Source organism: Melospiza melodia, chromosome 28 (genome assembly GCF_035770615.1).
Source record: "Melospiza melodia melodia isolate bMelMel2 chromosome 28, bMelMel2.pri, whole genome shotgun sequence".
Classification (NCBI taxonomy): domain Eukaryota; kingdom Metazoa; phylum Chordata; class Aves; order Passeriformes; family Passerellidae; genus Melospiza; species Melospiza melodia.
Window position 1 is genome coordinate 4775943 of NC_086221.1, and position 12804 is coordinate 4788746.

A 12804-nucleotide genomic window follows, 5' to 3' on the forward strand; every position below is an offset into this window, starting at 1 on the left:
GTGTCCCGCCTGCGTCCCGCCGTGTCCCTCCCGTGTCCAGTATCTCTCCCGCCGTGTCCCTCCCGTGTCCCTCCCGTGCCCCGCCGTGTCTCTCCGTGTCCCTCCCGTGCCCCGCCGTGTCCCGTGTCCCTCCCGTGTCCCTCCCGTATCTCTCCCGTGCCCCGCCGTGTCTCTCCGTGTCCCTCCCGTGTCCAGCCGTGTCTCTCCGCGTCCCTCCCGTGTCCAGCCGTATCTCTCCCGTGTCCCTCCCGTGTCCCTCCCGTATCCCGCCGTATCCCGCCGTGTCCCGCCCGTGTCGCGCCCGTGTCGCGTGTGCGGAAGCGGCGCGGGCGGTGACGCGCGGGCGGGGGGCGGAAGCGGCGCGGGGCGATCGCGGGGCGGCGGCGGCGGCGGGGCCGGGCCGGGCCCGGCGAGGCCGCGGGGCCATGACCGAGTACAAGCTGGTGGTGGTGGGCGCGGGCGGCGTGGGCAAGAGCGCGCTGACCATCCAGCTCATCCAGAACCACTTCGTGGACGAGTACGACCCCACCATCGAGGTGCGCGGGGCCGCGGGACGGGAGCGCCGGGCCGGGGGGATCGGGGGCGGATCCGCCGCCGGTGCCCGCAGCCCGGCCCGGCCCGGGGCTCTGGGAGCGGTTCCTCCCCTGTTCGTTCCCCTCGGGCTTCCTAAAGCAGCCACAGGCAGCCAAAGAGGCCGGGGCTGGGCAGGGCGGGGGTTCTGCTCGTGTTTGTGATTGTTCTTTATTTTCTGCTCCTCTGGAGGAATTTCTTTCAAGCAACAGGAGTTGTGTGTTTTGTAACAAAGGATGAGAGAGGGCTTAGCGTCTCGTTTAAAATGGGGTAGTTTGGGCATGGTTTAAAATGTGATAGTGTGGGTAATATTTAAAATAGTGTAGTTTTAGGTGTGGTGGGTTTTTGTCAGAGACGGATGAGAATCACAAAGCCCAGACTGCTTTGGGTTGGAAGGGTCCTTAAAGCTCATCCAGTTTCAACCCTGACACCCTCCAGGCTGCTCAGAGCCCTGTCCAATCTCACCTTGGACACTTCAGGGACCCAGGGGCAGCCACATCTTCTGCAGAACAGCTGCCCAAGCTCCTCCTGCGTTTTGATGATTATTTTCACATTTCCCCCGCGTCCCTGGGGCGGCAGGGGCAGTGCAGGGCTCACGGGGGCCGTGTGTTGTTGCAGGACTCGTACCGCAAGCAGGTGGTGATCGATGGGGAGACGTGCCTGCTGGACATCCTGGACACGGCGGGGCAGGAGGAGTACAGCGCCATGAGGGACCAGTACATGAGGACAGGAGAGGGCTTCCTCTGCGTCTTCGCCATCAACAACAGCAAATCCTTTGCTGACATCAACCTCTACAGGTACAGCTGGGCTGCCCCAGGGACAGGGAACAGGGACAGGGGGACAGGGTGGGGACACTGGCTGACTGAAGCGCTGGAGTGCCTCAGGGAAAGCTCAGGAATGGACAATTATTGAATCTCCCGCTTCTTGCAGGAAGTTTTGTCACTGTTCTGTGCCAGTGCATGGAATCACAGACAGGGTTGGGTTGGAAGAGACTTAAAAGCCCTTCCAGTGCCACCCCTGCCATGGCAGGGACACCTTCCTCCATCCCCATCCAGCCTGGTCTTGGGCACTGCCAGGGATCCAGGGGCAGCCACACCTGCTCTGGGCACCTGTGCCAGGGCCTTGCCACCACCTTTAGTCAGTTAAGACTGGGATGATTTTTATCCAGTTTTATTATTTTTTTAATCAGTCCGTATAAATGTCTGCAAGGGGTGCCACAAGAACAGTGTCAGACTGTCTTCAATGATGCCCAGGGACAGGACAAGGAGTTGTGGCCATAAACTAAACCACAAGTTCCACCTCAACGTGAGGAAAAACTTCTTTCTGTGAGGGTGGCAGAGCCCTGGAGCAGCTGCCAGGGAGTTGTGGAGTCTCCATGTCTGGACACACTCCAAACCCTCCAGGATGTGGTCACCTGCTCCAGGTGATCTTGCCTTGGGCTGGGTGATCTCCCTGCCAAGCCCAGCTGTTCTGGGATTCTGTGAATCAGATGCCATTTGCAGCTACAGAATGTCATCCCTAAGGAAATGGGTGAGAAATCCAGAGTGGAGTTATCCATGGACAGAAAATGAAGTGTACAAAGTGCTTGGCCATGCTGCTGACCCCTGAGGCCCTGCTCACCTTTAATGTGTTTTTGTGGCACAAGGTTGTTGGAATACTGAACTAAACCAGTTTTTCTATTTAGAAAATACTTCCTAAATTTATTTTTTTTTTTTTTTATAATTTGTCTTCCTAAAGAGAACAGATCAAGAGAGTGAAGGACTCAGATGACGTGCCCATGGTGCTGGTGGGGAACAAGTGTGATCTGCCCACAAGAACAGTGGACACAAAACAGGCCCAAGAATTGGCAAAAAGCTACGGAATCCCCTTCATAGAGACCTCTGCAAAAACGAGACAGGTGAGGGGCTCCCCCAGGGCCTGACTCCTTCCTGGGCAATGCAGCAAGGACATTTTCCCCATGTGCTTTTGCCTTATTTACAGGAGAAGCATTTTTTCAATCCCTTTACAGTTTTTTGCTTTTATTTCCCCACTCACTATTTCAAGAGTTCTGGGCTGGGCCAGTACAGGAATCACTTCAGACTCACCCTGACTTCCTTTCAAGTGGGTCAGGTTGATAAATAACAGAGAATAAAAAAAAATTTCAACTCCTCTGAAGTTACTAAATAAAACTTAAAAACTAACTAGGAAAAAAAAATACTCAAAATAATAAACATAACTGATACCAGTAAATGTAGACATAAAGATACCTCTTTATCTCTACATTTCTGTGGTTTTGTGGAAAATTACATAACAAGAAAAAATAACACATGCCCAAAAAAATGTTAAAATTCACCTTTACTATCAGAGCATTCAAATGCAACCACCAAAAACCCCTCTTAAAAAACCTCCCAATAAGAAACAAATGCCTGTAAAACAATTCCTAAAAAATAATACGTCTTAAAATAAAAAAAAACATATTTTAACTATAATAAATTAATACCTTACTATAAAATCTCACAAAACACACAGAAGAAAAAGAAACCCAGCTACTTTCTACTGCTTCAAATGATGTTAAAATTTTGATTGCAGCCAGTTTCAGCATCTTGCAGTGTTGGCAGGAGGAGCAGCAGAGTTTCAGCTGCTCTCCCTGGGGAGTGTCAGAGGCTGAGCTCCCTCACCCCAGACCTGCTGGGTGCTCTTGGCTCATTAATGAAAGCCAATTAGCAGATTATGATTGCAGACAGAATTCCCCAGACTGGTCTAATGGGCTTCTCCAAAGCCTCCTTGGCCACGTGGGCCTGTCCAGGCAGCCTGGAGCAGGGGAACAGAGCAGGGAAGGTGCAATTATTGAGCAGCAGCCAGAAAATCCTGAAGAGCTGAATTCTAAGAATTCTAAAATTAGGCAAGGAGCAGCTGGTTTCCTGCATGGAGCCTCCCTGAGATACAGTTTTCCATTTTTATTTTAGTGGTTGTTATCCCAGGAGGAGTCAGGCTGGGACACCCATATGGGAGGAACCACGGGATCAGTTGGGTGCTGCTCTTCTGCAGAACTGTGACTTTCAAACCCCTTAAGGGGTTCTGGGATGGACAGATGAGTGATTTCAAAAGCTTGAGGGTGGAAAATCCCTGACCTTGTGTTTGCATGCAGGGTGTGGAGGATGCTTTTTACACCCTGGTGAGGGAGATCCGGCAGTACCGCATGAAGAAGCTGAACAGCAGCGAGGATGGGAACCAGGGCTGCATGGGACTGTCCTGCCTTGTCATGTGAGAAGGTGAGCTGGAACCCCACTGTGCACTCCTCTTCTGCCTTCCAGCAGCTCCTGAGCGTGGTTAGAAATGCTGCCTGCTCTAGGAGGGGTTTTCCCCTTTTATAGAACATATTTGTGGGAATGTTCCTCACTCGGGGTCGCCAAATGTGGGTGGTGTTTGCAGGGGTGCCAGGAGGAGGGAAGAGATGAGAACCTCGACTCCATGGTTCAGAAGGCTGATTTATTATTTTATGATATATATTATATTAAAAGAAAATTATATATTAAAACTATACTAAAAGAATAGAAGAAAAGATTTCATCAGAAGGCTTGAAAGCAATAGAAAGGAATGATAATAAAATCTTGTGGCTGACCAGAGTCCGAGCCAGCTGACTGTGATTGGCCATTAATTAGAAACAACCACATGAGGCCAATCAAAGATGCACCTGTTGCATTCCACAGCAGCAGATAACCATTGTTTACATTTTGCTCCTGAGGCCTCTCAGCTTCTCAGGAGAAATAATCCTAGCAAAAGGATTTTTCATAAAATATGTCGTGACACATATTGATTCCCAGAGAATTGGATTCTACAGTGGACCCTGCAGTTGGATCCTACAGTGTTTTAATGCTCAAAAAAGAAAAAATTCCCCTCTAAGTTGGTGGCAGAGCTTAAGAAAAGGAATTTTCATTCATGTCACCCTTTTGGCTGATGGGTGGATGGAACAAGATGATCTTCAAGGTTGCTTCCAACCCAAAGCATTCCATGATTTCCACCAATTCCAATGGTGTGATTTGCTGTGTCATTCCTTTCTGTCTCCTTCTTTTGGGAAACCATTTGGGCTGTTTGGAGAAGGTGTAATTTCTGAGGAAACACCTTGAAAGAGGGGTGTGCCCAGCTGAGTGTTTGACTCCTGCACAGCTCCCCTCAAGCTCTGGAACAAGCTGATTCCAGGATTAACCAAACAAAATGGTGAAATAACCAATTACCAATTTACTCCCACAGGATTTTTCCCATTTTTCCCCTTTTTTTCCCATTTTTTCTCATTTATTTCCATTTTCCCCATTTTTTCCCATTTTTTTCCCATTTATTCCCATTTTTCCCATTCCCGGATTTATTCCCGAATTTTTCCCATTTATTCCCATTTTTTTTCCATTTTATTCCTGGATTTATTCCCATATATTCCCCGATTTTTCCATTTTTTTCCAATTTTTTTCACGCATTTTTCCCATCTATTCCCAGATTTTTTTCCCATTTTTTTCCAGTTTTTCCCCTCATTTTTCCCATTTATTCCCAGATTTTTTCCCATCTATTCCCAGATTTTTTTCCCACATTTTCCCATTTATTCCCAGATTTTTTCCCATTTATTCCCAGATTTTTTCTCATTTATTTCCATGTTTTTCCCCATTAACCACATAAAATAATGAAATCTGAGTTCCCAGCTGAGGGAAATCCCTTTCAACCATTCCCTGAAGATGTTGCTCATGGCTATGAAAACAGCCAGACCAGCTCAGCACTTGCCCTCCTGCGCTGCCCATCCAGCCCAGAGTTAATTAGTGCTAATTGGAGCTGCCTTTCTGTTCCAGATGCCAAGAAAACGCGGTTCAGGTGCAGCTGCTGGACGAGCCTCGCTCTGTGCTGCCTCTCCTGCTGCTCCCTGCAGTGTTTGGGTGCCAGTGACAGACTCTGGGCACCAGAGTTCATTAATTAGCACAAGATGAAGAGAATTAATTAGCTCCATCTGAAGAGAACATCCATGGCATCTACCTCCCTGCTCAGCTCACGGAGCAGCAGCACCTCGGGATGTGCTGGGATTCTTCTCTCACTGTCACCTGGCTTTGTTCCAGAAGAAAACCAGCCCCAAAAGTGAACTGTAGAGACTAAATGCTGTGAAAAAAAGATGACACTTTACCTCTAGAGTAAAAGCTAGAAGTGCTGTGTGCCCCCTGTCTGTTGGAATCCGTGCAGTGCTGTCACAGGAGTGGCACCGTTGGTGTCACACGGGGTGGTGCCACCCTGTCCCCTCCCAGCTGGGTTGTCTGCTCTCTGTGCACCTGTACAGCAAAAAAAAAAAAATGCAACATCTCCAGTGCCAGGAGTGCCACCTACCTGATCCTCCATTGCTGTAATAAAAAGGAAAACCTTTCCCAACTAAGTGCCTGTTTGCTAAGAAGATTTGGAGTTGTCCCTTGGGTTGAGGAAAACCCCCAAGGACTGGAATTTCTTGGGAGCTCATTGTGTCAAGCAGGCAAGTGTGCTGTGGGTGATCTGGGCCTGGCAGGATCCCCCAGCAGGAATTTGGAAGGTCCAGCAGGCACTTGAGAGACTTTTGGACAAGGGAGGGGACACACTGCATCTGTGTTTTACTTTCTTTGTGGGTGGAACAGTTTATATTCTGTATTGTTTTCCTGCAGCATTCAGATCGCTTCTAAGTTGGACCAAACCTGTCAGCTGTTCATTTTTTAACATGAACTGCCAACATTTCTGGGCAGCTTCTCACTAATTAATTCTGGTAACTGGAGGTTGCTTTGGACAGCTGCTATTCAGCTCTCTCTGTAACTTGCAAATTGTTTTATTCTGAATTATTTTCTTACCACAGACTGTAAAGCGTCTCTTCAAAGTGTCTCTAGGCTGTAAAATTGGAGTTTCTTTGTCAGGGGTGCAGGAAGGGGCTGCTCCAACCCTGGCAGTGCCCAAGGCCAGGCTGGAGCTGCCTGGGGCAGTGAATGGGATGGATTTAAGGTGGATGGGAGGGGTGTTTGGGATGAGATTTGGGGTCCTTGCCAACCCAAACCATCCTGGGGTTCTGTGCTGGAGGGGAGGAGGCTGAGAGCTGCCACAGGCACCTGAGCCAGCTTCTGATTGCAGCATCCTTGCAAAATGAGGAAGGAAATGAGCTCAGGGATGGCTCCACAGGAGGTGGGGACAGATTGGTGAGTTCAGGGCTCACCCTGAGTGAGGGAATTGTCATTGTGAGCCCTTCCCTGCAGCTGGGGGAGCTTCTCAACAGAACAGAGCAGAGCAGAGCACCCTGCCCTGCTCACCGTGCCCAGCTGTGCTCACCCTGTCCCTGTGCTGCTGGGCTGGTTCTGCCCCGAATTCAGCTCTGAGGAGGAGGAGGAGGAGGAAGGAGCCCTCAGCCAACAGAGGGAGCATTTGGAGCATTTGGTCAGTGCCCGGCCAGCAGAGCAGATGCAGGAGGCTCAGGTTCAGGTTGTTGGTGTCAGTCACACATCTTAATTTCAAGTGCTCAGTTTCAAATGCACATTGGAGAGCAGTAAACAGAGAGAGAAGAATTTTTTCCTTTTAACGTTGCTTCCTTCACTACTTACAGTCTTAATTCTCTTCTTGGAATGAAGAGGATCAATCTGCATCACATTTGCTTTATCTGTGATAATCCTTATAAATACTTTTTTCAATTAATTTTAACTTTGACTGATGTGACTGATAAGAATTAAATCCACAAAAAAATTGAACATAAAATATTATTTTCCAGCAACACACACACAATGGTGGGCAGAATTGTGGGGACCATTGGCTCAAATTCAGTTTATTTGATGTTGCCCAGAGCAGCTGTGGCTGCCCCATCCCTGGAAGTGTCCAAGGCCAGGATGGAGCAGCCTGGGACAGAGGAAAGTGTCCCTGCCCATGGAATGAGCTTTAGGGCCCCTTCCAGCCCAAACCATTCCATGAGTGCAGAGGTTAAACCTGGCAGAGCTGCACAGCCAGGGCTGGGAAAGCTTTGTCAGGAAGATTTTCTGTGAAAACCTCTGTGGGGCTGCTCCTGAAGGGCTGTGGGGCAGCCAGTTAATAAAAACACCCCTGGGAAATGAGGAAAAGCTTTTGGGATACTCATAGAACCAGCAGGAAGGGCAGTGTGGGGTTTGTGAGGACACTGAATGGTGACATTCTGTCAAACTCTTGCTCAAACATCATGGATGGGGTTGGATTTCTTGGGAAATGCAGGAATTTGCTCAGCTGCTCGTGGCCATGGGAAGCCTCTGGCATTTGATGTTTGAAGGGTGTGTGCTCAACCTGGAGAATTATTTGCATCATAGCAATGCCCCACACTGCTCAGCATGCTCTGGCCTTAAAATGTACCATCTGTAGCTGGGAATTCTCAGCAATGTGTGGGAACTGACTGGAAAATGCATCTGCTGCTCTTTGCTGTTCCCTTTCTCTTGGGCTCCATAAAAGGGAAAAAGCCCTGCTGAGGGTAGGTCTGTATTTGTGTCCCCCTTGGAACCTTTAGAATGGTTTTTAGGATTTTTTTTCAGTTTTTAGGGTGCTGCAGAGCTGACCTGCACAGGTGATACTCCCAAGTCCATCAGTCCATTTGTATTTTTTGCTGGATTAGTTCCAAATCCAGCAGAAAATACAAAATCAGGGTGTTGTACTATCAGGAGTGAACTGAATGGTTGTGATTTGTTTCCAGCTGCCTCACAGAGAACCCTGGGTTAGGTGGCAGCCAAGAACTGGGAGGACAAACCCTGTGAATTTGGGGGAAGTGATTCAGAAGATAAGCACAGAAGGTTTTGCACAAGACTGGTCCCTGGGAAAGGTGGTTTAGTAGATTTGGTCCAAATATTGTTATTTACAACAGCACAACTCTGCACTAGTGCCAAGCTGATTTCACTGCCTTGGGCAGAACAGACATGAACAACTTTTGAGGTAAAATATTAAAAAAGGATAAAGCTCTTGTTCAGAACTTCCAAGTGCCAATGACTGGAACAAATGTCTGTGTTGTGTGGCTGAGCTCAGTCAGTGGAGCCAGTGGCATCCTGGGGTTGTTTCTCTGTGTCCTCACTCCATGTTCTTGCTCAAACAACTGCTCAGACTCTGTCCCTGTCCCTTTAACCAGGATTTTAACCAGGATCTTGAAGCTGCCATCACTTTCAGTGCAGCTCAGCCTTAGAATTGGATTTCAAGCAGCCTCAGGCCTGTGAGGGATCACATTCTGTCAAAAACCCCAAACCTCGAGTGTGTGCCTGTGGTAACCCTCAGGATGGTTGGGAATGTTGGGATCTGGACTTTTAACCCAAGGGCTAATTTGTTGTTACTTTGTTTAATTATTTGCTTTCAATAATGCATCTCTTTTTGGTTTGGATTGAAGTAAATTATTTTGCTTCTTAAATAACTTTTTTAAAAGAATAAACTTTGAATTCTTTGGTTGTTTTCTTTGGGTTCTGGGTACAGGATCCAGGAGTTACAGGAGGTCTGATGATCTCAGTGCCCTCTGCTTTGTCTGTGGGGTGGGATTTGCTCCATTCAGGCCCAGCTCTATCACAGATGTGCCCTAAGGATCAATGAGCAGTGAGAGGGACATTGATTCTGCCACAGCCTGGGTCCAGTCCGGTTTTAATCTTGCTGCTGAATCTCTGTTTGCAGTGGGATCTCTCATGCTGATTTACACTAACAAATGTAAATCAGTTATTTGCTTGATACTCCAATGGCAAACCAGCTATTAAATTTCTGGTGTGCCCAAATCATGCTCTGTTAACCTTTTAAATTGCTTGATTCAGCCTTCTAAAATACTTCCCTGTTGCCTTTCCTCTACAAAAAGGCAAATTTTGTCAGAGCACACGGTCAGTAAATGTGCTCCAAGGGTTATTTCTCCTCAGACCTCGTGTCAGGCATCTGAAACCTGGAGTCCAACGTGGGTTTTATGCCAGGAATTTAAAACCAGACCCCCAGGAGCAGGGACACAGAGTTCCTGCCACTGCAGGTCCAGCCTGTGCCCAGAGCATTCCCACCCTGGGCTGGGGTGGTGCTGAGAACCCCAGGGTGCTGAGAACCCCAGGGTGCTGAAAACCCCAGAGTTTTTGGGCTTGTGGAAAGGTTGGAAAGGTTTCCCTCAATGGGTTTGTTCCTACAAAGGAGCTCCCTGTATAGGAGCTGGTTTTGGTTTTGCTCTGGGGGTCTGTGCAGGGGATGACTGAGAGCAAGGTGGTGTCACCTGTGGCGTTCACATCCTCTGGAAAAATCCCTTTGTGCCCAGGATTCTTCTCCTGGGAAGCTGAGAAGCCTCAGAGAAAAAGGAAAACAACATTATATCATTTGCTTCTCCTGTGTTTTGCTCCTTTGGAATGTGGTTGGAGATTGTTTACCCACAGGTGATTGTTTCATTGGATTCTGGTGTGAATTATTTTAACTCTTTGGCCAATTGGGACCAAGCTCTGTCAAGACTCTGGAGAGAGTCACAAGTTTTCATTATTATCTTTTTAGCCTTCTGTAAATATCCTTTCTGTATTCTTTAGTATAGTTTAGTATAGTATTCTTTAATATAAATAGTATCATAAAATAATAAATTAGCCTTCTGAGAACATGGAGTCAGATTCATCATTCCTCCTTGCCACAAGGCACCCCACAAATACAACTGTCACCAAAGGGGACAAAGGTGATACAGAGACTCAGAAGGCATGAAAAGCACTTTTATTATTAGAAATCCACAGTTCTTACAGAAACAATGGTGGCTCTCAGACCTGATTGGCCTTCAGGAATCTTCTCTCACCTATTGGTCAAGAAGGGACAACTCCTCCTTGTAAACTTCTCTGACAAACAGAGATTGCCTGCCAGGTGCAGGGATTGAGACAAGAATTGTTTTAATTCTTTCTCTGAATTGTTTTAATTCTTTCTCTGAGCTTTCTCACAGCTCCCCAGGAAGATCCTGGGCCAGCTCTGTCTCTCTGTTCAGAGGATTTGTGATCCCCACAAGGCAGGGACAGGAGAATCTGCTGAGGGTTGATCAAAGCGCCAGCACAGCCAGGATGCCCTGGTGAGATCCACCTTATCCCCCTGCTCAGACTCCTCCTCTTCAGGAATTTGAACCATTTTCTAGCAAAGCTTCCCCCATGGCCTCTGTGGGTGCAAGCTGGAGGAAGATCCTGCTCAGGAACCCAAATTTCTGCTCCAACCATTCTCCCTGGGTGGAACCAGGGCAGCTCAGAGGTTAAAGTGGGGGTGTTTAGAGGCACTCCAAGGCCTCTGGGTGAGAATCCAGCTGAAAAAGAGTGGGAAGAGAGGCTGTTTGTGTCAGTCCTTGAGCTTGCACAGGCCCTGGATCTAACTTTAGCACAGCATGCCCAGGCTTTACTCAGATTTCCACCATGAGCCCACCCAAGCTCAGCCTGTGATTAAAAAAGCTGAGGGATCAAAAGACCAAGATTCTCTTGACCTCTGGATCCTAAAGGTCATTTTTGGTTTCAGATGTGAATCCCAAGATCCCAAGGAGGGTTGAGGGCTGGCTTAGTCCTTGTGGGAGAGCAAACAAGAGGATTTCATGGGCCTTGAATTAAATAGTTAAGCAATAATGGGGTGTGGAGACTCTCAAACTTGGGGATGGGTGAGAGCAAGAATAATTCAGAACCTGAAAATTTTATCAGCATGAGAGGGAGACAAAAGCTGTACCATCATCCCAGCTTTGCCCTGGTGCTGATTGCAGGGAGGGAAATTTATAATTTTGGGAATAACAGGGAAAGGGGGGTAAAATTCCCTGAATTCTGGAGAATTTCTCAAGTGCCACCCAGCTTGTTTTGAAGCTGTGCCCATCAAATAATCTCTTCCAGAGAGCTTCTGGATGCTGTGGAAATTATCTCAGCTGGAGAAGCTGCTCCAGATCTCACCTCACTGGATTCCTGTGCTCCTAAGGACAAAATCCATGGCTGGTTATTTCCAGCTCTGTATATTTTATTTTATTTTATTTTATTTTATTTTATTTTATTTTATTTTATTTTATTTTATTTTATTTTATTTTATTTTATTTTATTTTATTTTATTTGTGCAGGCGATCTCTCACCTATCCCAGCTTTCTTCTTGGACAAGAGCTTTCCATAGCTGCTCCTGCAAAACGTGGCACAGGAATCCCTTGGATGCACATAGAATTCCAAATAATGATTCTGTTCCCGTCAATGCTCTGACCAAATCCACCCTTTAAACCAGAGCCCAAATGCTTTGTCCTAATCCAGAGCAGCTTTCCAACTCCATCAAGAATAGAAGCACAAACAGGGAGAATCTTCTTCACCTCCAAACTCTTTTATCCTCCTGACCTGCTCAGTTTCACCACTTCCCACCAGGAATCTGAACCAGGAGCTCAGAGTTATCCCGGCTACAGGCAGGACACACCAAATCCCGGCCTTTCCCTTCACACAGCAGGTGATTTCCAGCTGCAGGTGGGATCTGAAGAAGGTTTGAGGGCACCCCAAAGGAGGGTACAGCCCTCAAAGCCAATTTGCTGGAAACAAACTGCTTCAGATGAAGGCAGGAGGTGCCACCCAAGCTGCTGAGCCAGACCCAAGCCAAGGCAGGAGCTCCCTGACCCATCTTGGGTTGATTGAGAGCTGCTCTCTGTCAGATTCACCTCAGTTGTGGTTCACCACATCCAGAACTGATTATCAGGTCAATATTACACACAAAGCTTGGAAAAGGCAGCTCCTGATAAACCCAGGAACAAACTGTGGCTCCTTGCACCTTCCTTTCCTTTGTTGGGTTCAGCTGTGAAGAAGTGAGACTGAAGAAGTGGGGACTGAAGAAGTGGGGACTGAAGAAGTGAGAATCTGGGCAGCCCTGTGGCTAAAATCCAGGTTTTCAAACAGATCCTTCCCTCAGGAAACACCTCTGAACAGCTCAGGTGGGAGCACATGGTTTGTACCTGCTCTGATTGGGAATTTTTGTTTAAATTAAATCTTTGTTTCAGCTTAGAAGACATCAGTTTTTAGTCTCTCTTAGTCTCTCTTTTAGTCTCTCTTAAAAGACTGAATTCCACATTAGAAAGGAGCAGCTGCCCTGGAAATCAGAAATCTGGCCAGACACCAGTTGGCACTTCACAAAATGAAAAATGCAAACCTGACTTAAAGAAAAAGATTAGTTAAATTTGATTAATTAAATCAAATTTAATTAAATTTGAGCCCTGCTTTCACCTGTTTCAGTGCAAGTGCTTGTGGCTGCACTTTAAATAGTCCCACAGTTGATCTCCACTCTCCTTTTAGAGTGGGAGAGTCTGGTTACAGGGAA

At 47.4% G+C, this 12804-nt stretch overlaps 1 protein-coding gene across 1 annotated transcript; it reads left to right on the forward strand.

The window, feature by feature from the left end:
* Nucleotides 1-400: 400 nt before the first annotated feature.
* On the forward strand, nucleotides 401-8962 carry NRAS (NRAS proto-oncogene, GTPase). The gene is made up of 5 exons (XM_063177719.1): nucleotides 401-536; nucleotides 1189-1367; nucleotides 2308-2467; nucleotides 3698-3821; nucleotides 5382-8962. Exons 1-4 carry the CDS (start codon nucleotides 426-428, stop codon nucleotides 3815-3817), a joined length of 570 nt encoding a protein of 189 aa, XP_063033789.1. The 5' UTR covers nucleotides 401-425; the 3' UTR covers nucleotides 3818-3821; nucleotides 5382-8962.
* The last annotated feature ends 3842 nt before the right edge of the window (nucleotides 8963-12804 follow it).